General features: G+C 42.3%; 1 protein-coding gene and 2 long non-coding RNA genes across 4 annotated transcripts in view; 1 reads left to right on the top strand and 2 right to left on the bottom strand.

Moving 5' to 3' along the window:
* The window catches only part of LOC138979125 (adhesion G protein-coupled receptor L2-like), a 46500-nt gene extending 40003 nt beyond the window's left edge, over positions 1–6497 (bottom strand). The window contains exon 1 of the mRNA XM_070351934.1: positions 5895–6497. Within this exon, the coding sequence (XP_070208035.1) occupies positions 5895–6497 (603 nt within the window). The remainder of the gene's footprint in view (positions 1–5894) is intronic.
* Positions 6498–7925: 1428 nt separating this feature from the next.
* Positions 7926–10592, top strand: LOC138977984 (uncharacterized). Of its 2 annotated transcripts, none has more exons than XR_011459550.1 (3): positions 7926–8326; positions 9812–9927; positions 10519–10592. It is a non-coding gene; the product is annotated as an uncharacterized lncRNA (long non-coding RNA). The 2 variants fall into 2 exon arrangements; XR_011459549.1 differs by having other exon boundaries at positions 7927–8264.
* On the bottom strand, positions 10351–15465 carry LOC138977983 (uncharacterized). The gene is made up of 2 exons (XR_011459548.1): positions 15069–15465; positions 10351–14263 (listed from the first exon to the last, which is right to left on the bottom strand). It is a non-coding gene; the product is annotated as an uncharacterized lncRNA (long non-coding RNA).
* Positions 15466–25881: the final 10416 nt, after the last annotated feature.

Genomic DNA, 25881 nt, shown 5'->3' with positions numbered 1-25881 from the left:
TTTCTCGGAAACTATCAAAGCGATCGGGCTCATATTTTGTTTAGTCGTGACCTCCAATGACCTCTACACTTTAACGATGGTTTCGTTGACCTTTGACCTTTTTCAAGGTCACAGGTCAGCGTCAAAGGAAAAATTAGACATTTTATATCTTTGACAGGAAACTATCAAAGCGATCGGGCTCATATTTTGTTTAGTCGTGACCTCCAATGACCTCTACACTTTAACGATGGTTTCGTTGACCTTTGACCTTTTTCAAGGTCACAGGTCAGCGTCAAAGGAAAAATTAGACATTTTATATCTTTGACAAAGTTCATCGGATGTGATTGAAACTTTGTAGGATTATTCTTTACATCAAAGTATTTACATCTGTAGCCTTTTACGAACGTTATCAGAAAAACAAGGGAGATAACTAGCCTTTTCTGTTCGGCAACACACAACTTAACGTTGGGCTTTTCTCGGAAACTATAAAAGTGACCGGGCTCAAATTTTATGTGAACGTGACTCATTGTGTTGTGAATAGCAATTTCTTCCTGTCCATCTGATGCCTCATATAATATTCAGAACTGCGAAAGTGACTCGATCGAGCGTTTGCTCTTCTTGTTAATTTTCAGAGCTTGTTTTTAATCCAAATATAACATATTTATATGTTTTTGGAATCAGAAAATGATGGAGAATAAGATGAACGTAAATTTGGATCGTTTTATAAAAGAATTTTTTTTTTTACAATTTTCAGATTTTTAATGACCAAAGTCATTAATTAATTTTTAAGCCACCAAGCTGAAATGCAATACCGAAGTCCGGGATTCGTCGGAGATTACTTGACCAAAATTTCAACCAATTTGGTTGAAAAATGAGAGCGTGACAGTGCCGCCTCAACTTTCACGAAAAGCCGGATATGACGTCATCAAAGACATTTATCAAAAAAATGAAAAAATGGCTGAGGATATCATACCAGGAACTCTCATGTCAAATGTCACAAAGATCGGTCCAGTAGTTTAGTCTGAATCGCTCTACACACACACAGACAGGCAGACAGACATACACCACGACCCTCGTCTCGATTCCTCCCTCTATGTTAAAACATTTAGTCAAAACTTGACGAAATGTAAAAACGAATACTTTGATTTTCAACAAACTTAATAACAGATTTAGGTAATATGCCATGCAAGGAACATTTCTATTGAATTCGGTCGATGCTTAGATCTAGAAAAACACCAGCTCACTTTATGGGGATTTGAATAGTGCTGTTTCATGAGTTCCAGATCTAGACTGACAAGGTAGTAGAACATTTATTTTTAGCTTGCAAAACGAACTTGCCCTGCAGTCACCTTAAAGTCGAACCGCTTTCCCTGCCACCGGGGGTAGCAGTTTGGTGGGGGGGGGGGGGGGGGGGGCATAGAGTCGGCACACTGGGAGTGGAACTTGACGAAATGTCACCTAGGGCCTAGTACGATAGCTTCTCTCCGGATTGACGTACAAACAGCGTCAGGGCCGCTTCAAACTTTAAGGCCTAAAAAAAAAATAGGTGTGGTTACGGTAACCCGACCTACCCTATTTTTAGGGGCCGACCCTATAACTTTTTATTACATTTGTCAAAAAACAACACACAAAAACAAGAAAACGAGCGCAGAAAACGCAATGAAAGCAAAAGGGCCCGAGTCGCACACTTATTTCCCTGTCAAGTAGGTTTAATTTGTACACATTAGGCCTAAAAAAAGAAATAGGTGTGGTTACGGTAACCCGACCTACCCTATTTTTAGGGGCCGATCCTATAACTTTTTATTACATTTGTCAAAAAAAAAATAAAAAAATCAACGAGTGCAAAAAACGCAATGAAAGCGAAAGCGCCCGTGTCGCACACTTATTTCCCTGTCAAGTAGGTTTAATTTGTACACATTAGAAAAAAAAGTAAAAAAAAAAAGAAAGTGATTGCCTACCTACCTACCCTATTTTTTTGGGCTATGTTACCGTAACCACACCTATTTTTTTTGTGGCCAGGGCCGGACTACCGGGGGGGTTATGGGGGTTGCGCAACACCCCCCTAGCCTAAACATGTACCTTACTTATTTAATTTTTTTTATTATTGCTTATTTTATGCCGTTTCATGCAAGGAGCGACCATTTTCCTATCTCAGAATATGACCTACCCGTCAGCTTCAGGGGGCTTCGCCCCCTGACCCCCACAACGAGGGGGGAGGGGGGGGGTGGGTTCTAGGGTTTCCGGACCCCCCCCCCCCCCCCAGCCAAAAAATAAAAATATTGAATGAGGTATGCATTTCTTTATTTTACATTGAGTTTCAATTTTTGGGGTATTAATCAGTGACAAAATCTGCTGCCTGAAACTGGTAATGATCATCCTCAGAATGCACCAGATTGCACCATTTTGCATCCTTTTTTTCAACATTTTCCGGGGGGGCATGCCCCCGGACCCCCCTAGCAAGCTAGGCGCTTCGCGCCGTCGGCTCGGCGCTTCGCGCCTTCACACCCATATCTTCACAATATACTTTTGAAAAAAACCAGTCATAAAATGAACTGATCCGCCCCTGCCGCCAGGGCGGACATCCCCCTGGGCCACCACTGGCAACCCCCCCCCTCCTCTTCGCCTAGTCCGGCCCTGTTGGCCTTACATACGGATCACGATTCCTATCCCCAGTTTCTCATGTTGGTAACCACTGGCTATTTGTCAGATGTGTCGTTCTCCCACATTTGAACGATGCTGTAGTGCGAGCCGGTCAAAATGCCCTTTAGTTGTCAAACCACGTTCCGCGCACAATGTTTTGCGTTCCGGACCGGAACACACTTCGAAGATGATCATTGACTATTTCTGATTGGACAATGATGCCAACGCCCACATGACCCTAGCTACAATGTCAAGGTCGGAAAGTCGTGAATACTGTAATCGACTTGAGAAATTTTCATACCGATAATACATGATAAAGAAGGATTCGTTGTGCCCGATCAGGGGCTACAGTTGGAGATGGAAGTTCACCAAAAATTGGGACCATACTAACTAAAATACGGTGGGTGCAATAGGCGCCCCCATGTTTTGAGCAAACGCCACCCAAGGCCGCTTTGGACGGGTAGACATTCCGTAGTTTCCAAGTCTATGGATAAAGCTCGCATAAGAAGATTACGTCACGGTCGAAAGTCTTTGACGTCAATTAATGCATCATGACGTCATGCCTCCCTGCAGTCTTTCTCTCTTGTGTTCATTTTGTGCACATGTGTTAGTGTTACTGTTTGTGTGTATGTGTGTTTGTGTGTGTGTGCGCGCGTGCATGAGTCTTTACTCGTGTGTGTGTGTGTGTGTGTGTGCGTGTAAGAAAGAGAGAGAGAGAGAGTGTGTGTGTGTTTATGTGTGTGTGCATGGGTGTGTGTGTATGTTTGTGTATGAGTGTGTAGGCCTATGTGTGTTTGTAAAGGTGTGTGTGTCCGTCTGTCTATGTGCGTATGAGTGTGTGTTTTGTGTGTATGAGATTTGTGTGAGTCACTGTGTGTGTGTGTGTAGGTGTGTGTGTGCGTGCGTGCGTATGTAAATGTGTGTGTGTGTGTGTGTGTGTGTGTGTGCGTGTCTGTTTGAGAGAGAGAGAGAGAAAGAGAGAGAGTGTGTGTTTATGTGCGTAAGTGTATGTGTGTTTGCTTGTAAAGGTGTGTATGTCCGTCTGTCTATATGTGCGTATGGGTGTGTGTTTTGTGTGTATGAAGTTTGTGTGAGAGAGTGAGTGAGTGCGTGTGAGTGAGTGTGTGTGCGTGTGTGTGTGTGCGTGTGTGACTTGGGGTGTGTGTGTGTGTTTGTGTGTGTTTGAGAGAGAGATAGAGAGAGAGTGCATGCATTCGTGCGTGTGTGTGTTTGTTTGTGTGTGTTTCTGTGTCTGTGTAAGAGAGAGAGAGAGAGAGAGAGAGAGAGAGTGTGTATGTACGTGTGCGTGAATTTGTGTGTAGGGCCTATGTTTGTGTGTGAATGAGTGTGTGTGTGTGTGTGTGTGTGCGTGCGTGTGTGTGTGTGACTTGGGGTGTGTGTATGTGTGTGAATGTGTGTGTGAGAGAGAGAGAGAGAGAGAGAGAGAGAGAGAGAGAGAGAGAGAGAGAGAGAGAGAGAGAGAGAGAGAGAGAGAGAGAATTTGTTCTTCGCTGGGGGTTTGCAGTGCTTTGGCATTGCACTTCTACTTAATTTTTGTGTGGTTTATCTTACCCCTGAGCCATTGTGAACCCGTGTGATCCAGTTTCCATTTTTCACAATGTGGTCGTCAGTTTGTAATTTGAATGCGACTCGCTGTAAGCTTATCTGCAATAGCACGTTATAATGTACCTCTGAATTTAAACGAAACAAACGGCTGTGATTCACAAGAACTCTAGCGATGGCTTTTGACTGTTCAGAGGAACTGGCGATAAACCGTCGTCTGCTACGAGAACCACGACCTTGCGTGACCCTGCTTCCGGGCTTTTCTTTTTTCAAACTTTCAAAACTTCGAATTGTACTGATCTTGTGTTGATGAAGAAAGAATTCTTTTTATGATTTAAGAATGTTTGTATAACAAGCTGTCCATTTATTATTTAGATTTTAAAAGTTAGGTCTAGCGCCAAAACCTTTGTGATTTTGTTATCAGACAATCCGCAAAATTAATTCTTTGAAAATTGCTCGCTCTTTACGTAAGGCACCTAGAATGTTTCCGTTCGGTGAGCGTTCAAATGGAAGGGTGTTTGTACTGTGTGTAAAAGCCTGACAGTATCTGTGATGGTTTACGGGAGGCGTACTGTGTGTAAAAGCCTGACAGTATCTGTGATGGTTTACGGGAGGCGTACTGTGTGTAAAAGCCTGACAGTATCTGTGATGGTTTACGGGAGGCGTACTGTGTGTAAAAGCCTGACAGTATCTGTGATGGTTTACGGGAGGCGTACTGTGTGTAAAAGCCTGACAGTATCTGTGATGGTTTACGGGAGGCGTACTGTGTGTAAAAGCCTGACAGTATCTGTGATGGTTTACGGGAGGCGTACTGTGTGTAAAAGCCTGACAGTATCTGTGATGGTTTACGGGAGGCGTACTGTGTGTAAAAGCCTGACAGTATCTGTGATGGTTTACGGGAGGCGTACTGTGCCTTTACGGAAAGACACAGTAAGGTGAGGTCAGGCCAGGTAAGATAAGGTTAGGAAAGGTCAAATGAGCTTTGGTAATGTTATTGCATATATGATATACATGTGGCCTATTGTCCCGTGAGGATATACCTCGTGGAAATTCGGCTTGCTACTTGGGAATAACGCGGTGTTACACAGGACTGCGCTACCCATTTAAAAAACAACACATGTTTCTTCCTGCATGCATGTGTTCCTATTTTCCAAGTTCTAAGACCTTCGCTGCGAACTTGGGATCTGTAACGTGCGCATGGGTGCACACCGACACCGATGCGGACACCGAGGCGAGTCTGAACACAGTAGATCACTGCACATGGGCATTAGACCTAATATATGGTCGGGGAAGGTGAGAGCCTCCAAGTCAGCATGAACAACTGAGAAAGAAAAACGTTTTAAATCGGTCCTCAAAACACCAATAGGCCGAAGGGACATGGAAGTGAAACATAAACAACCAACCAACCAACCAATCAATCTCTCTCTCTCTCTCTCTCTCTCTCTCTCTCTCTCTCTCTCTCTCTCTCTCTCTCTCTCTCTCTCTCTCTCTCTCTCTCTCTTTCTCTCTCTCTCATAAACTAAAGTTTGTCGTTCGTTTTCTTTGTTCTCCGCCTTTCGCCTCCCGCCCCCCCCCCCCTCCCTCTCTCTGTGTCTCTAACTGTCCCTCTCTGTCTCTGTCTGTCTGTCTGTCTGTCTGTCTGTCTCTCTCTCTCTCTCTCTCTCTCTCTCTCTCTCTCTCTCTCTCTCTCTCTCTCTCTCTCTCTCTCTCACCTTGTTGCTGACTTGGTCAATGCCGATGAGGAAGACGAGCTGGCCCAGACCCAGGCAGATGACGAGGTTGGTGTGGATCGTGTTGCGATCCGACTCGAGGGCCTTGAACGAGACAAAGGTGAGGAAGGAGAGGAAGAGGAAGAGGATGGAGAGTGAGCAGCAGATGTAGGAGAGGATGTCCAGGGCTAGGCTGGACTTCTCCGCGGCCTCGGTCACGCTCATCAAAATGGCGAAGCTGGTCAAGTGGTTGCACGAGCAGGAGATGTGCGTTACGTTGATACGTCTGGTCGTGCAGCCTGCCGGGTCAAGGGCGTACGCGGCTTTCGGGGTCAGGGAGTAGCACGCGGGGACGGAGTCCCCCGTCGACTCATACAGCTCGAACATCATGGAGACGTTTTCCGAAAGCTGAGGTGTGGTCTCGGTGTTGAGCGTGATCATCAGCATCGGGCTGTTGACAAATTTGCCACCTCCTTCGTCTGCCACAAGCAATGTCAGCCACTCGACTATGATGTGCCTGCGCGCATTGGGGCCGTGGGACGGGTGCACTCTTTCAAACAGCACTGAAGAAAGCCCAAGCTGCTTGTTGTCGGTAGAGAAAGTCATGAGGCTCGCTCTGTTGAAAGTGAAAGACATTGATTGCATGTTGAAGGAGAGGCTTTCTTCCGATGAAGTAAGGTCAATGTTGGTTATAAGTGTTAGATATGTGTCCTTTTGGGTAAACTGCGCCTTGCCAATGTCGAGAGTTGATGCTACGAGAGGCCCGCTGACTTCAAAGGTCTCCACAATCTTTCCAACGATCTCTTTTATACGGAGAGAATCTACATTTTCGAGTGAGCTTAACATTACCTGTTCTGTCACACTCAATGTAGATTTTTGGATTTCCTCCGCAAACTTTCTTTTTTGGGTCAGATTTGTCATCGTGCTCAACTCATTTCGCAGATTGTTTGCCCTGTCTAATACCTCGTCAACCTTGTCAGCGAGCTTGTTGATATCTTCTTGAAATCCGGTGCTGGTAGTCGTTGTTGCTGACGATCCGGTTATCGGCGACGTAATCATTGTCGTCGGTTCTCCCGTTGTCGTCGGTTCTCTCGTTGTCGTCGGTTCTGCCATTCTTGTCGGATAACATGTAAGATGTACATTCGTTTTATTAACCAATCTGTTAGGAGATTTATAACAAGTCACTAATTTGTTATGCATGGGGCATGCAGCGTGTGCGAGTGGAGACGTCGTGATCACAATCATCAGCGCCACTAAAAACTGGAGGCCAGTTGTCTTAGGTAAAGCTGCCGGATCCATCATGGATTCCATGTGAACAATATGAAGCGATGGTCATAACTGAAGCACAGTATCTATTTGTCGGATATCAGACGAATTTACGCATGCGAGAGGCCAGGTAGCAGACACAGGCTTGGTGCGCTCTACGCGATATGTTTTACCAAAGTTTGCATGGTAGTATGAGAACTGCAAAACACGCCAATAATATCTTTCAGGCAAGAAACAACACACACACATAAAACAAAAAACCCACTTCAGTCAACGAAGAGCTCAACGAAGAGCTCAACGAAGCAGTCGATCCTTCTGAAGGCAACGCAAAGGCTCTTTCCAGTTATTGGTATTTGTGGAGCAGGTCCTTTTCTGTTATGGGTTACATTGATCATCAGCTGAATTTTGTCCATGTCGCCACAATGTTTCTCTTCGGGTCACAAACATTCCCGACGTTTGTCAACTATACACAGCATGACGTCAGTTTCTGAAAACGTCACAAACAATGTATGAGAACCTCAGTCTTGGTCGTCCAAGACCCGATTGGCGCGACTTGTTGCGCAAAGTGGACCTCGGATGACCGAGACAACTTGGTGAAAAACACGCGTGACCGACTCGCATATCCGGTTCAAGGCTTTAAAGATAGAGTCTCCACGCCGCCATCTTGGAGAGTTTTTTGCCGAATTGGGCCGATTTGAAGAGTTTGAGGAATCTAGTGTACCTTAATTAAGATGCACCTGGCTCGGTTTGCTCAATAAAACACCAGAAGTATGCTAAATAATTAAATCAAAATGAGTAAATTGGCATTTGGTCGCGACCGAGCTCTCCACCATTTGAAGATTAAAATTGGCCGTCAAGACTGGTTTTCGTCGCCTGTGCTCGCCGAGACGGCTGCTGTCATGACAACTGGCAAAAAATGGCGGACGAACCGGACGTATCGCAAAGAGCTTGTTCATTTCTCAACGAAATTGAGTCCAGAATGAAAAGGAAACCAATGACAGAACCTGAACGGAAGCGACGCAGACGACAAACTACAGCAGAACGCAACAAGCGAACCATATTCATAGGATATCAATGGGAACGATGGATACAGGAGGCTGTAAAAGTGTAAGTGTAACCGTTGGGGCAGAATCTGCCGATGAAGCGCTCGCAGAAATCCTGCTAGATTTGTAAGTACGACAATCCAAGTTCTTGTTGTGTAGATCTATACTTTTTCCTGGCCGAAGCCTCATTACATTTTTAATCAGTAATGCTTGCTGGTCCTGCCATTTCACGAAAATGGACCAGCCACTGTTTGTATCCATGTGCACTTTCGTAAATTCCGTCACTTGACGAACTCAGAACTGTCATTTTCTTCACCGCGATACACAGTTCATTGCGAAGATCTTCCTCAGTAAATCGTTCAGATTCCACGTACGATTTGTTGTCAAGAAACAACTCAAACGAAAGTTTCAAATCAAACTCATCATCCTCCATCTTGCTTGTCGAAGCACCAAAGTACTGTATCGATGTAATGAATGCTTGATCAAGCGAGCGCATGCATACGTATTTTTTTTGGCTGTGGCGGCTGATTCTAGTTGTTATGTTTTCGGAACACAAAGTGATGAATTCTCAGTGAACGCACTATACAGTGAGTAAGGCCCGCTTTGCTAGTGACACGCTAGGGTCCGCGCTATACTGTTAGGAGGGGGGGGGGGGTGGGGGGTGGGTAACGCCAAGAACCTATCGCCAGGCGAGTCTAACATCACTTACACATGGCTGTGCTTTGTGTACACGGGTGTCTGAGACTGTCTAGCGCCACCATTGTTTCTGTTGCTATTTATAAACTATGACATGGACATCATTTGTAAACATTGCCGAGCAGGATTTGTGCTCGGAACAGCTGATTCTGTGACGGTGTGCAGCCAAGAGGCATAAGTGAAACGGGAACAGTCATGAGGATGCAGACAGATTTTCAATACATTCATCATGTTCTCTTTTAGAAAATTAGATAAAAAAATAACAAGAGGAGAACTTTGAGAAGTAACAGGAGAATGTACGCAACAATAAGTTTTATTTTTAGGGGGATGGGTGTGTGTTGGTGTGATTGTTCCTTTGTATATTTATCATTCATTTGTGTTTATACAGTGGATCCCACTTTTATAAGACCCCCCACTTTCAGACTCCTTTGACCTTCCATTTTAAGACATTGTTTACTCAGAATTTGTTTTCATAACCTCGTTAATTTACTCCCATTTAAAGACTCCCTCCTGTTCATGAACTGATTTTCTCAGATTTCATAGATCACATTCCTGTACTTATTTTTCAATATTCTTCCAGTGAGGTAAGCTGTATATAAAAAGGAATATATTACTCCCTACTTCAATACTTGTATACATTTGTCAAATTATTCAGCCAGGAAGGTGTTACAATCTTTTGAGAAGTTGGCAGGAGGCGCTCCATGCTTTGACTGAAGGAGTTCTGTACCTCCCAACTATTATTAAATAAAATAGCAGGGGGCCTAAAATGTAGTCATAAGCTCTTCATGGTTTCTTTGTGTAAATCATGTGGAGAAAATTACATCTTTACATAGCGTATGGTATGTTATGTAATGTGTATGTGCACATGCATGTTTTCAAAAACTCACACATGTATACCTTTTTTTCATTTACCAGTTACTATGCGAAGACACAAGAACAGCAATCTTCTACATCTATCAAGGCAACTGGCGGACGACAACCAGTGATGCAGGAGTCAGATGTTTCTTAATTTCATCTGTAGAGGAGTCGGTGTAACTGTAAGTCAATAAATCTATAATTTGCACATTGCTGTCTCTGAACCAAATGAAATGGAAGAGTGAATGATGTTTTATTGTGTGTGTGTGTCAGAGTGTGTGTGTGTGTGTGTGTGTGCCTGTGTTTTCATTTGTTATTTAGACTATGTAATTAGTTTCAAAGAAATACATGCTGTAGAATGAGTGCAGGTGAGTGGTCATATTTTTAATTTGTTTAGTTTTCTATCAAGATCATGTGTATATAATATTTATTTGTATAAGCAAATCGGCCGGGATTGCATAAGCTGCCATTGGTTTGAAAATAACTTGTCTCTTTCTTTATTATTGCGTTTTTGCGGAGAAACAAATGGTTACAGTTAGAGGACAAGACAATTATTATTATTAATAAATGAAACAACAAATGCACACAAATATACTCAATTGACAAGAGCATTGTTCAATTTTATTTGATGTAAATCTCAAGACCACAGCCACACATTCTCTCTGAACAGTTCAAGGGGGAAAAACATGAAACTAGTGTCTGGATTCTAAATTTCACTGTTTGAGAGATCTCAATAACCCAGAGCCATTGTTGTATTACTTCCACAGCTGCACCATGTTGTCAATGAGCACTCTTGGCTGCTGTCGTATGACCAGGGACCTAGGGTATGCAGTCATGGAGCAAATACTTCCTGAGAAACATCCCCAACTACTGAAATTTCAGGTACATATAATAACAGTTTTTGATCAGCAAAAAGGACACATTGTAACTCTTTCAGACTTTTTAGACTCGAATAAATGATAGTTCAAATTAAAGTTAAAATAAACATCAGTTCAGTCAAATTGTGGAAACTGTTAAAAAAATGTGAGTTGCGGGATAGATTGAATAAAAACTCTAAATGTAGAAAGTCTAGATAAATACAAAGAAAAAACATTTTTTCTGTGCTTCTTCAAAAATTCAAAAGCAGGGACTGTTTGTTCAAATTTGCTATGCGCTCTACCATCATCCTGAACTCAGGTCAAAATGAGTTCAGCTCATTCTCTCCCTGACAGGATGCCTTGAGTTTCCTTGTCTGGCAAGGAAACCGATATTTTTACATATTTAGAGCTTTATGTAATGTATTATAATTTACTAGTAATACCCATGCTCCGCACGGGATTTTTTCTTCTTCATTAATTACAGAGTTAATTATGAATAAGCAACAACAAAAACGTGTTCAATGTGCAATGGCAAGCGCCTACAGAACAAAATGCCATACATCTATTGGGAGAGATAAAAAAGGGCACAGTGGTGGATTGGCCATGACTTGTGCAGTGACAACAGTAACATATTAAATTTAGAAGTAATTGCGACAAAGTTACCCCAAAAAAGCGCTAGCACACACAGAACAACAAAATGTGATAAAACATCAAACCTAAGAAAAGGAGCGTTCAATGTGCAATGAACTGCAAACCATTTACACAGCAGCAAACATGTGACGCTTTCTGAAATTTCGGTCAATGTAGTGATATTTTCTTTTTACCCGGCTCGGCGCTTGAATACACTTTCTTTGTTTTCTTGCATAGCTGCTCGCCATTAGTAATGCAAGAATCTACAGCTTGGTGAAGACAGACAGTTACGAAGGAAAGGCTAAATGCGGCCAAACAAAAAAAGTGGCTACATTGACCGAAATCTCAGAAAATATGACACATGGGAGTGAAACAAACACATAAACACAGCATTAAATGAGCAAATAGTGTGCACAGTACAAAAAAAAGTTTGACACATTAGCAAATAGGAATGAAAAAGTAACCCAGTGGTAAATATACAGTGGGTTCTGTGAACAATAACAAATAATATAATTGGGAAAGAATAAAACAGCGTTAAATTGTGCCCTTTTCTTAGATTTCAGTCAGTGTGGACAGTCTGAAAATTCAATCAATGTGACAAAATCATTTTGTCACGCTTCAAGTTCAACCAAGATGATGAATGCTAGTTAAAATGTGTAAAAGAATATATAACACCAATCATATAATTGGGAAAGATATCTCGTCGCAGTACCCCGACAGCTCGAGTCACCCACAATGAAACGTTTGTACGATTGACTGGACTTAAACAAATTAGCGGCTACATTGACATAAGTGAGGGACATAACTGTGCAAAAAAATGTGCCCAGAGAACAATAGTTGAACACATCACCATATATGTCTTGAGACGGGAAAAAAACAGCACTAAATGGAACAAAATTTGTACACTTCAGCAAACATGTGAGTGAAAAATAAAATGTTAACTCTTACACTGGTGCAATTCTGTAACACATGTTACATAGCCACTGGTAATTAACAGAGAGAAAAATAACAAAAAACGGTCATAATAATATAGGTTTTCGCATACATGGGAGGTAATCGGAACCGACCAAACAGACTCAGCCAGTAGCGCGACATGTGTCGTGACAACCAGGTGACAGTATACCTAAAGTAGCGCGACATATGTCGCAACAACCAGCCTCAGGGTTAAAATGTGAAATTGGTTCTGCGTTCTGCGAACAACAAAATGTTTACACATGCATTGTGCACAGAGAACAAAAGTTTACAGATCACCATGCATATATGGCATTATGATGGTTAGGCCTGAAGAAATACATTTGCTTTTGTTTAATATCTCTCTTGGGCTGCAAGCCAGCACAACATAATTAAAACATTTCATTTGCCGAATCAGCGCCACCAAAACTGATAAACGTTGCAGTTGTCACCATGTGTAGAGTTTAAGATGATGTGATTCCTATTCTTATAAAGACAAAGTCGTTACACCCCGCAAAAATGTACATGATTGCCCATATGGTCTTTGTTGATGTTCTTTGTCTCGTGACTTTATCGATATGTCGCAAAATGATTCCACAAAATTCAAAACAGGGATCAGATTTTACCCGCAACTACTGACTCGTGTAAATAGTGTGCACAGTACAAAAAAAAGTTTTACACATCAGCAAATAGGAATGAAAATGTAACCCAGTGGTAAATATACAGTGGGTTCTGTGAACAATAAGCAGATTCGAGATCGTCGATAATGATTTTTCATGGTTTTTTTTGGTAATTTATAAATTACAAAGGAATTGATATGCAAGACAGTTTCAAGCGAGCTATTTTTCGCGGCTGTATTTACTGTGCAAACAACTCTAAATATGACAAAAGTGTCACGTGATAATCAACCGTTTGGTTTCGCCGCTCACTGGAGCAGACGATTTTTTCTGTAACCAGTTGACAGTGATGAAACCATATATTACGGTCTCCTTCCGGCAGCAGTCCCAAAATACAAAACGTCTCTTTCCGTGGCTGTGTCAGTTTCCAATGCGACACTGTCATTGGCACTGTCATTCTTGTGACGCTCGTCGCGTTTTCACCTGTTTTTGACCGAAACGTAGCACAGGATGCCGTTGAAAAGCCAAAGGTCTTCAGCCTTTGTTGATCTTTGGCAGGCCTATTAGTTTTAATTCGGTGGCATAATTCAATGCGCTTCGTCAAAATTTCTTAAACTGAAACCAAAAGCAGACGCAAGACTTATAGTCAGTTGGAGTTGTCTCCCGTACTCCTAAACTTTAGTGTGCTGCAGACGGTTGTACCCAAACGGCTCATATCGCAAACGGTTTGGAATTCCCAAAAACGCAAGATCAGCACTACACGACTTCAGTGCACCTGTAGGCGAGAGTGCTCGGTCAATTTTGGACAATGTGTATCTTGAATGGAAAATATCGAATATCACGCTGTCCGAAGGAATGGTGTTCTTATCGGAGAATGACAGCGCTCAGTTCAAAACGATAGGACATCAGACCGCCATGCTGCTATGTGAATCGGACATTTGAGCCTTTCAATCGGTCTATGCCTGACGCCTAACGACATCCCTGCCTAGGTTAGGAAAGGGGGGAGAAAATTGCTAACGCCCTGACCCAGGGTCGAACTCGCAACCTCTCGCTTCCGAGCGCAAGTGCGTTACCACCCGGCCACCCAGACTGGTTTATGTGATTTTTCTTTGGGGTGATCTAAACCTACGCTCTAAATTCACCTTTTCAACATGCATGACTTTTGACACAACTCTGTACTTAGCACAGGCGACCAGCATATATAGCCTGTGTACTGGCCAGCTGGATCGGTACATTTTTTCCTTATGGCCTACACACATTAACTGTATCTGGCTATTTGGACTCGTTCTCCCAAATAACCATATTTGCACAAAATAAATTGTCTGTAAGCAGCATAGTGTTGTGTTTTATTGATGTCTCCCTCTTCTGCTTCTTCCAGGACGAGGGCGTCGCTTCTCTGGGCCCAAGCAAGTGAAAGGAAACTCTCATCCAGCATCAACCACCAGTGCATCGAAATCCTGGAGTGTAAACAGAAAATCGTCTTTCAGTGACAAAACTTGATTCAGATTTAAACATTAAAATTGTTAAAAAAAATATGCACCAAATTTAAGAAAATTGGAGAAAATAATGAGAAAGAAGAAATTGTAATTTATGTAATAGAGCATGTCTTGGTGTGTGTGTGTGGGGAGGGGGGGGGGGATATACACCTGTGACGGTACAGGCTTTCCAGTATGATAGAACAGAGTTGAGGCAGGTATATAAAACAGAAAGCAATTTAATATAGATTATATCGAACACAGAAGAAGAAATGTACATGAGTGATGACACTGGTTAGTAAAACAAGACTGTCCTGGGACATTGTGAATATTTGTGTAGAGGCACCTGTAACATATCTTTAGCTTCTTTGAATGAATTGCACATGATTGTCTCTTGAGACACATATATACTATATGTCACCCTCTCCTTGAAATAATCTTCTAATACTTGATTATTTAAACATGTTGTTTTGCATCATATCCATTTTGTCAGAGGCGAGTTTTGCCTCATTTGTACACATTTCTCCAAGACATTTGAATTCTGGTACACCTTTCCTTTTCATAGCTCGTGCCCAGTGTACCCATGTACTGTACAAAAACCCTCTTTTTTATGCCCCCTTATTTGTAAGGTTACTTTCTCTGATTTATGTTTATAACCTGTTATTTTAACCCTATTCTCAGACAGAATTATTTCAGAGTTTTTTAAAAAATATTTTAATAGTGGCAACTGTCTGCTTGCACTTGCAGAGGATTTAGAGCAAATCTCACACAAGGAATAGGTACTTACTGTCATAAGGCCAGCATTCAGCTTCACCATTTAGAGGCTAGGGCTTGGAGTTTCTCCTGGCCTGGTTCCTGGATAAGTTTCTGGAAGTGGAAAGATTGTTATTTCACTTTTAAATCAGTCAATACCCATTTTTACAACTATGCCTGCTTGAACCAGGCATAAACGAGTCATAACACACCACTAACCTGAACGATGAGCAAAACTTGCAAAGTATTTCTTATGAACAATGGTGTGTTTTTTAAATTTTAAAGTGACTATTTCAAAAGAAAAGAAAGTACAGTTTTGTAAAGCACATTCATTTTTTTATATTGACAACGTGTGATTTTTCACACTTGCTTTTTTTTTATTGTTTGTAAATTTTACCTCATCTAATGTTCTCATATTACATCTAGCACATTTTCCCTTGAAACCTTAAACAATTCAGAGGAGAGAGTTTTGTTACAACCTGTACTTGTGTATTTCCTCAATCAATCAATCAATCAATGAGTCTTATATCGCGCATATTCCGTGGGTACAGTTCTAGGCGCTCTGCAGTGATGCCGTGTGAGATGAAATTTTATACGGCCAGTAGATTGCAGCCATTTCGGCGCATATTTACCTTTCAAGGCCTATTATTCCAAGTCACACGGGTATATGTAGACAATTATTAACTGTGCCTAAGCAATTTTGCCAGGAAAGACCCTTTTGTCAATCGTGGGATCTTTAACGTGCACACCCAATGTAGTGTACACGGGGGGAGGTTCGGACACTGAAGAGAGTCTGCACACAAAGTTGACTCACAGGATACATTCCATGTAAATTATAGGAAAGTATTCTGATGAATGTATAATAACAATGAATGGATCATTTTAATGACAGCAAAATAAATAACAATGATGTCACAAGGGTGTTGTCTATTGCATTTCTGTGTGTCTCACTATGTTATCAGGAATTTTTTTACAAAAGGCATTCTTGCACGTAAAATTATATCACACAACTGTGGTATATTGCTCTTCAGAGGAAACAAAATGTTGGTGGGCCCTTTTGACAGACAGATGCACAGCACACTTCTATCCTTGCCATAATTATAACTGTGAAATCCCCATTATACTCTTCACCCAAGAAAATAATATCTTCTGTTATTGTCATCAAAGTTCACCCTATTATTTCTTATAACTATTTGTGCAAGTGCTATTGTCATTCATGATTCTGTGTATACATGTGTGTGTGTGTGTGTGAACCCGTGCATGGAAAGTACTAGAAAAAGGACTAAAACTAATCCTGATTTACCTTCAAATTGGTTCCTCAGCAGATCACTTTCTGTCCGCACCTCTTCCTCTCCTGCCGCCCTCTAGCACTAGTAAGGACAGCATGTTCTGCTGGAAGCGAAACTTCCATAGCCTAGACGGAACGAGAAGAGTTTACAGTTCTCATACTTCATCCTTACTCAATTTACAGTATCTGTATCAAACCTATTATCATCAAGAAAAGCTCACTTGACTTTGAAGAGCATGATTCATTCTCTATCGACTGCCCATTGAACAAATAAAATTCAGCTCTCATAAGCTTTACTAGTGCGAGTAGAATTTTTGCTTTTAAAATGGGTGTGATAATTAGTATTTTCTGTTCTACTCACTCTTGCAAGCAAAGCACACTTTTACTTTTAGTTTACTGTTGTGTTTATTCCAGTGGTATGAATTGTAGCTAAAAAAAAATGCATCTATATATATATTATCAAAAGAGTAACAGTGCAAATGCAGAGTCTTATAATTATTTCAGAAGGCAAGTCCTTGATTTTCCAATCCATGATCTACACACATTCACTGATTGAGCTATCGCCGTATCGGAAAGACGTCAGCCAAAATTAACTTCAGATTGGATGTTTCTCCACGAATTTCAAGCGTTACAATGGTCCAAAGTTCGATCAGCAGCACTTTGGAGGGGAGGGGAAAAGTCAGTATTAAGTTTGTGTGGGATAAACCATATGCAAAGCCGGCTGACGTCCTCGTTCTACTGCCTCTAGTAGCTGAAAACAAGTGATCTCATCGGCTACCAGTAAGTTCGTCACACGGTAGATTCGTCACGGGTGACGAAGTTACCGGCAGGGTGGGCGGGTGTTTATGCTTAGAGCTTATGCTTTCAGATGTTTGATTTGTGGGAGAGATTCAAGATTCACATTTTTAAGAGAGAGAGAGAGAGAGAATGAAAATGCCATTTTATATTGTGTACTTCACCTACTCAAAGAAAAAAGAGATACAAAATAAATACGCACAACATCACATATGCTCTGTGAAAGGAGAGAGAGAGAGCGGGAGGGAGGGGGAGAGAGAGAGAGCGGGAGGGAGGGGGAGAGAGAAAGAGAGAGGGGGGAGAGGGAGAGAGAGAGAGAAAGGGGGGGGGGGGGGAGGTGCAAGGTTGTATTACCATTACATAACAGCCGCGCTCGGACTACTGTGGCGAAGTTACTGTGGCGAAGTTACCGGGGACCGGTGACGAATCTACCGTTTGACGAACTTACTGGTATCCATCTCATCATACCATGGTTCGAAATGACTCGCCTTACAGATTTTTTTGCAGTCCTGCTGGGATCAACTTTTACACTAATACTGACTGTTGTATTGAAAGCCCTATTTGATTATAAACAACATTTCCTGTGGTCTACAAATCCGACACTTACCTGGTCAGTCTCCAATTCGTCAAAACGTTCCCTGATAGTCGCCATGTTGTCTCGAATCAAGGGACATCACCCACGGAACACATCACAAGAGTGCATTTTCCTTTGATATTACGACAATTGATTCAACTTCCCAAACTTTTAATTCTGCAAAGTTAAGTTTGTCCTTCTGTGTGGTAACATTATTCGTCACGCAGAATCTTATGGTAAAGCTTTTAGGGCGATCTGAAGGCCTTTTACTGGCGGAGACTATATCTTTAATTTATGTGAACCCCGTCGCTCGGCAGGCGTTTGTTGGACCGCGTCGCCGGGATGCGCACGGTGAGTGCCTCTTCTAAATCTTCTTTCGTGTCAACCCTAGACCCTATAACCCCTTTATTTCTTGTGTATCTATGCGATGCCGGAATGTATGTGTCGAGGATAGAGACTTTATCCCGGTGTAGGATCCGTTCCGGTCCCCCCTCTGAAGTAGTCCCCCGGGGGACCAATTCGTGGCAAAAACTGCTCTATAATGGTCCCCCCTTAGACATCCAGCCTCGTTTTCGACTGGTCCCCCTGGGCGATTTTGGTCCCCCCTCGCATCCAAAATAGGCCCCCTCTCGAACTGGTCCCCCTCTTTTCTAACCAATGTAGAGCTATGTCAGTATTTATTTTTAACTTTATTGTTACAAAACTTTATTGTCCCCAAAAGCACAGGGCCATAGGAACATTTTTTTCTTTCTTTTTTTTCGATTTATGTGCTTGTTGTTATTTTTGTGTGTGTGAGATATAATTATTTGTTTGGTTATGTTCTTGTTTCTTTCAGTGGTTTCTTTCAGTGTTTTTTTTTGCATTGGTTCTTTTTGTTTCTGTTTGTTTATGAGATGGTTGTACCGAATACTGAACATTAAATATTACTAGAATTTCAAACAATAAATAAATAAGTCAATCAATATTCTCCCTCTCTCTCTCTCCCCCTCACTCTCTATCTCTCTCTCTCTAGCAAAACCTGAAATAGACATTTACGTTCTTTGACAAGAAAAACTTTATTTCAAAAGCAAACTTGATCTTTCCATTTCCACATTGGACTCTCATGAGGATTATTTGGTAAGTCATGTACTTATAATTATAGGCATGTTTGACACGAGTCACGTGACGTGTCAAGAAGCGTGGCGACCGTTTTCTCATCCCACAAAAAAAAAGAAGAGAAAATAAAAAACAAAAGTATAGGCTACATAGAACGGCAAATCTACGAAGTTAAATCACTTTTAAAAGTTTAGATTTGACACTGTAACCTTGACCCAGTGAGTGTGCACGCGTGCGTGCGTGCGTGCGTGCATAATGTGTGTGTGTGTGTGTGTGTGTGTGTGTGTGTGTGTGTGTGTGTGTGTGTGTGTGTTTGAGAGATGGGGGGGAGGAGAGAAAGTGTGGGGGGCGAGAGAGAGAGAGAGAGAGAGAGAGAGAGAGAGAGAGAGAGAGAGAGAGAGAGAGAGAGAGAGAGAGAGAGAGAGAGAGAGAGTGAGAGAGATGCAGAGTCACGTTTTCTACTGAGTTGACACACACTATAACAATAAAGTTAAAATAAATACTGACATAGCTCTACATTGGTTAGAAAAGAGGGGGACCAGTTCGAGAGGGGGCCTATTTTGGATGCGAGGGGGGACCAAAATCGCCCAGGGGGACCAGTCGAAAACGAGGCTGGATGTCTAAGGGGGGACCATTATAGAGCAGTTTTTGCCACGAATTGGTCCCCCGGGGGACTACTTCAGAGGGGGGACCGGACCGGATCCTACACCGGTGTTACGAACTGAAAACTCTGCTGAACAATCCCTCTCAATGCGATCAATGCGCATGCGCCAATCGTGGACTTAAAAAATGCGACCCTTTGACGGAACGAACCATGAGTTAGGGTTAGGGTTAGGTTGTTCACGACCTGATTAATCTCCTCATGTTAGCGCATGCGCATTGACCGCATTGAGAGGGATTGTTCAGGCAGAGTTTTCAGTTCGTGACACCGGGATAAACTCTATCCTCGAGCTAATTCAGCCCACTGTAAAAATATTCCAATGTATGAGTCGAGGTTAGCTCTATCCTCGTGCTAAATTTCGGGTCAAACTATCTTCTCTTTTTGAAGCTGATAAGTCTTTTATCCCGGTGTAATATCCCGTTTTGTCCCACCCCTGAGAAGGGCCCCCAGGGGACCTTTTCAAAGCTAAAAAGGGCCCCCGGGGGACTTTTCAGAGCTATACAGGGCCTCCGGGGGACTTTTTCAGCTCTAGTGACCATGGCCGGAATGTATGTGTCGGGGATAGAGACTTTAGCCCGGGATAAACTCTATCCTCGAGCTAATTCAGCCCACTGTAAAAATATCCCAATGCTTGAGTCGAGGTTAGCTCTATCCTCGCGCTAAAAGCCGGTGTCACGAACTGAAAACTCTGCCTGAACAATCCTTCTCATTGCGGTCAATGCGCATGCGCTAACATGAGGAGATTAATCAGGTCGTGAACAACCTAAAGCCCGTCCTTAATTGAGCCCGTAGTCGACTACACGAAGCTTCGTGAAGTCTTTATACCAAAACCCCGCAGCTTCGGCGTGATACTTTGACCCCAACATCGCTTCTCAAGTTTTGACATGCGAAGCTTCGCCGTAGCTCGCAACGAAGTTGTTTTTTTGTAAGAAGAGTGCTTTTCGATTCAAGATGGACGACGAAATCAGACTCAATACCATAGTGAAGAATGCATTTATCGACTTTGGTTGACCCAAAGTACAAGAACTAACCTCCTACCTGTATTATTTCATACTACGATGCATTGACATGTCGAATGAAACTCGAAATCCCAGCGCGCACGCCAACTGGTCCCGGCCGTGCTCAGTCAACGAAATAGAATACATACAATTAACTTACGTCATCATCAAGTACGTAAAGTACAATTTGTGAGTAAAGTACTCAGAAAGAACACACCACGTGCTGGTCGAGACTACGCGCATTTGAGACGCCAAGACATGAAAAGATAACTCTCTTTTCCGCCATAGTGCCTTCCCTTGGACTGCGACGAAGTCTAGTTCCGGTAGCTTCGCGAAGTGAGCTACGCGTAGTCGACTTCGTCCAATTAAGGACCGGCTTAACGCTAACCCTAACCCTTACCCTAACCCTTATCCTAACCCTAACCCGAACCCTAACCCATGGTTCGTTCGGTCAAAGGGTCGCATTTTTTAAGTCCAAGATTGGCGCATGCGCATTGACCGCAATTAGAAGGATTGTTCAGCAGAGGTACAGTTCGTGACACCGGGTCAAACTCTCACCTCGTTTTGAAGCTGATAAGTTTCTTATCCCGGGGTTAGTTGAAAAACAACATGGCGGCGGTCGCACTTCAAGTGCGAACAAACCATGTTTTCACATACAGGAATAACCTGTTTAATGTGTTTGATGTATACGAAGTGTAAAAAAAAATGTCGGTTTTGCCGCGGAAATTAGTGTGATCACTGACGGTGTTTAAAACGAATTTGAACTTCAAGTCGAAATGGCGATGCACCCACCCCCTCCCTTTTTTTCCAACTTACTTCACTTGAATCCTAGAACAAAAATACTTGTTGCGCCGCATTTTGCCTTGCCTAATGTGAATTTGCACAAGAAAACAACAACGCGAAGAAAACAATGGCACGAGAACAAGACCGTAACCCAGTTGGAAGAAACATGTGTGAATTATTATTTGCCTGCATGTTCACTTAAAAGACCGTTGGGTCGAAATATCTGTGAATGTATTGTTTTGTCAATAACAAACGTTCCAACAACATACCTTTCTTGTTTTTTGATTTTGAAGAAACATTTCGTCACGCTTTTCATGACGTCAAGGTCTACATGGGTCATTTAGAACAGAGCGACGTCACCTTTCGAACGCGGATTCCTGAATTTAGAACGGCCTTGACATTCTATCATGCGCAGAGATGCGGAAATACCCGTGCCAAAAATAGATCGAGGGGAAAGCTCGGGTTAGTTATCTTTTCAGTAGTCTCGACCACAGGAACTTTTACCAAACGCCGTTCAATCATTATTTACTCCTTCATCCTTACTGTACCTTACTACTACTATTCGCTACAAGGAATGAAACGCCGGAAGCTCAAGTTCAAGTTTTATTAGTCCATAACCCATGGGGGCATTTTGAACAATAAATACAATCAATACAATCATGATATATGCTAATATAGTAAATAAAAATTTTTGTAAAAAAAAAATTAAAAACAATTATGAAAAACTGTTACAAATTCTATTAATAAAGTCCAAACTATTCTTTAGCAATTTCCTTTTCTTAGTAGCAAACAACTTTTTAAATTTAAGTGCATTAGGTTTTTTTCCAATAGTAAGGTGGTAACAACTCAGCTCTTTCTTCTTTGAAAAAATCACAGACAAATAAATAATGGAATTCATCACCTATGTCTTGTGATACACATTTGGTGCAAGTTCTTTCAGTGTCGACTCGTGTCCGTTTCAAGCTTCCTACATCACTTTCTGCACCCCCTTCCCGAACGCACGAAGCTCAGACACAAACAACAATGATTAAGCTTTCACTTTAAAGGCTGACATAGTCCTATTTAATTGGTTTAATTACTTCCAGGGCTTTTCCCATCGTTGCGGGGATGTATAAATTAAGCTTCCTGCAAAGTTTTAGGTTTGAAGTCCTTACCAATTACGAGAAATAATTAATTCTTTATTGCATTGTTTAGTATTAGTATTAGTAACAGTTCACCAGGACTTGGGCTATTTTTAGACCGTTGACGTCACTTCGTGACGTTTCGTAAACCAAAGATGGCGTTTAAGACTGTTCTGTTTACATTCGACACTATCAACACCACTTTGCAATACTGAAATAATTGTTTCTGTATTCGAAAGCTAGCCAATCGTTATTATATCCCCTTAGGTACAGTTTTATAACATTATTGGCACATGTAAACAATATGAATTAATTAATGAACGCTACGAATATGGCAGCTTTTAGGCAACAAACTCGAAATAACCGCTCACCATCTTCGAGAAGTTTGTCAAGAACCGGCGCGGTGTCCACACCACTCCAAGCGAGGAACCCGCGTAATCGAAGAAGCGAAAGTGCAACTCGCGTCGATGTTTTCGGCTATATCAATCAATCAATATGAGGCTTATATCGCGCGTATTCCGTGGGTAAGCGCAGGGATTTAAATTTTTTTTTTTTAATGCAATTTATATCGCGCACATATTCAATGCCGTGTGAGATAGAATTTTTTTTCCACAATACATCACGCATTCACATCGGCCAGCAGATCGCAGCCATTTCGGCGCATATCCTACTTTTCACGGCTTATTATTCCAAGTCACACGGGTATTTTGGTAGACATTTTTATCTATGCCTATACAATTTTGCCAGGAAAGACCCTTTTGTCAATCGTGGGATCTTTAACGTGCACACCCCAATGTAGTGTACACGAAGGGACCTCGATTTTTCGTCTCATCCGAAAGACTAGCTATACGTCAACTCTCAAGCGTGCAACACATTCTTGCGGCAAGCAATGTGTTCACTACAACTGACGAGGGACACAAGGGCCTCAACACACGTTAAATAGTGACACAAAACACTACGTTGGACTCAAAATGTGACTCAGACGTTTCCCTCCATAAACACCATTTTCGCCCGCGGCATCTGCAGTCGAAAAGCACGCGACGTTACGATTGGTTAAAATGAACAAAAGTAAGCTTTTTGTCTGATTGGTGTGAGTTGTAGATTTGGAGGCTTCTGCTCCCAACATTTCCGAGAAAACTTCGACTTAAACTTTTTATGACCATGACCCCGCTGTGACCCCCACATTTGACATGGGTCAACCAAACTGGGAAAAAGTCGGGAGATCATCAAACCCTAGCAGTTAGCACAGTTTTAAAGGTTTAGCTTCAAAAACATTTGAGATAACTTCAACGTCAACTTTTTATGAATGGAACATGATCCCGCTGTGACCCACAAAATGTGCCCACGGTCAACCAAACGGGGGTCATTCAGATCATCAAACCCTAGAAGTGTGCAAAGTTTCAAAGCTCTAGCTTCAAAAGCATCTGTCATAACCTCAACGTGTCCACGGACGGACAGACGGCCGGCCGTCCATACGGACGGACACTACTCACTACTAAGAGGGCTGTCATACAGGCGACTCAGTCGTTGCGATTCAGTCGTCGCGATTCAGTCTTTGGCCGATCGCACATCACATCGTAGGCCATGACCCGTCACACTATGAACGATAGACGAACGATTGACGAACGATAACTCCACGCGAGCGGGGCAGAAGTGCCGTGTCACGGCAAACGCGCTTTGCGAGAGCAGACGCTAAATGTTCGAACGTCGCTCTACCTTTCTGAAAAATTCCTTTCAGCATTACGCCTTTGCAAGAAATAAAGTTCCCAGACAGCTGCAATTAATGTTTTCCGACCGCTGTACACGCCTAAAACGTCTCCTTTATATCTGAGTAAAAAACTGTTCTTCCAAAAAGTTTTGAATCGACGAAGAGACGCTGTACGCCACTGTCCGCCATTATTTTACGTCACGGCGTCAAGGCCGCAGCAACGCGTTCTGATTGGCTCTGTTGGCTCTGCCCCTGCGATTGACCGACGACTGGATCGCAGGAATAGAACATGTTCTAAACCTCAAAGCTACGAGGGAATCGCATGAGACTGAGTCGCAGACTTGTCGTAGCTGTTTTCTACGACTGAGTCGGCTGTGTGACAGGGTAAATCACGCGACTCAGTCGCATGTGTGACAGCCCTCTAAGACTCACTGATATCCTTAGCGGATTATGACTTTATTCAGTTATTCTTCAGAAAAGACAAATGCTGGAGAAAAACCGTTCTTTTCTGCAGCATTTCTGCATAATGTCATCTTTCGCCGAAGCAGCGTTTTTTTTCTGCAGCAAAACATTTTACTGCAGTAAAATTGAAATCAAGAATGCTGCAGTAAAACGGTGCTGTTGTTTTACTGCAGAAAACCTGTTTACATTTTTTCTGCAGCATTTTGTACTGGCTCTTGGCGGATTATGACATTATTCAGTTATTCTGGAGAAAAACCGAATTGCTGGAGAAAAACTGTCTTTTCTGCAGCATTTCTGCATAATGTCATCTTTTGCCGAAGCAACGTTTTTTACTGCAGTAAAACAGTTTTTCTGAAGCATAATGTTTACTTGGTTTTCTGCAGCATTATTGCGATTAACTTTTTCTTCAGAATAGTCTGTGACAGTTTTTCTGGAGAAAAACGAACGACCTTGTAAAGTAGCGTTTGTATTCGTCGCACCCTGGGATAGTATAATAGTTTGTTCCGCAGTGTACCAATCAGAAGGCATGTAGCATAAGGGCATTATATTCAACTTCACAATGGCGGCCGAACGTGAACAATTTCTGAAGCAAATCGAACACGAAGTGGACTACTGCGTTCGTCTGGGAAAATGTGACAATGTTGCTGACAGGTGCCATTGTTTAATTTGAAACTTTGAACTTCCGGCGGAAAGGAAGTCAGACAGACAAAATACATTCGTGTCACGCACAACTATTGGTAATTCTGGATGAGTCCATCTCTCGACAGAGGGGGGCTCGCGTGCTCCAACATTATAATGAGCCGGTACAAAATGCTGCAGAAAAAGTGTAAACAGGTTTTCTGCAGTAAAACAACAGCATCGTTTTACTGCAGCATTCTTGATTTCAATTTTACTGCAGTAAAATGTTTTGCTCCAGAAAAACCCGTTGCTTCGGCGAAAGATGACATTATGCAGAAATGCTGCAGAAACAAACAGTTTTTCTCCAGCATTTCTGTTTTTCTGCAGAATAACTGAATAAAGTCATAATCCGCTAAGGATACACTGATTACTCAGGTGAGTCAAAAACCAATGATCACAAATCTTTCTAGATCGAATCTTCTAGATCTACGGTGCAGATAACAACAACGTCGTCAACAACACTGATAAACGCACACGTACCTAACCACAGACACTGACACAGACACTGACACAAACAGAGACACTGACACTGACACAGACACTGACACAGACACTGACACAGACACTGACACAGACAGAGACACTGACACAGACACTGACACAGACACTGACACAGACACTGACACAGACAGAGACACTGACACAGACAGAGACACTGACACAGACACTGACACAGACACTGAC

This window comes from Littorina saxatilis, linkage group LG10 (assembly GCF_037325665.1).
Source record: "Littorina saxatilis isolate snail1 linkage group LG10, US_GU_Lsax_2.0, whole genome shotgun sequence".
In the NCBI taxonomy this organism is placed as follows: Eukaryota; Metazoa; Mollusca; class Gastropoda; order Littorinimorpha; family Littorinidae; genus Littorina; species Littorina saxatilis.
The sequence above is the reverse complement of the archived record's forward strand: the minus strand, read 5'-3'. Positions and strand labels throughout refer to the sequence as shown.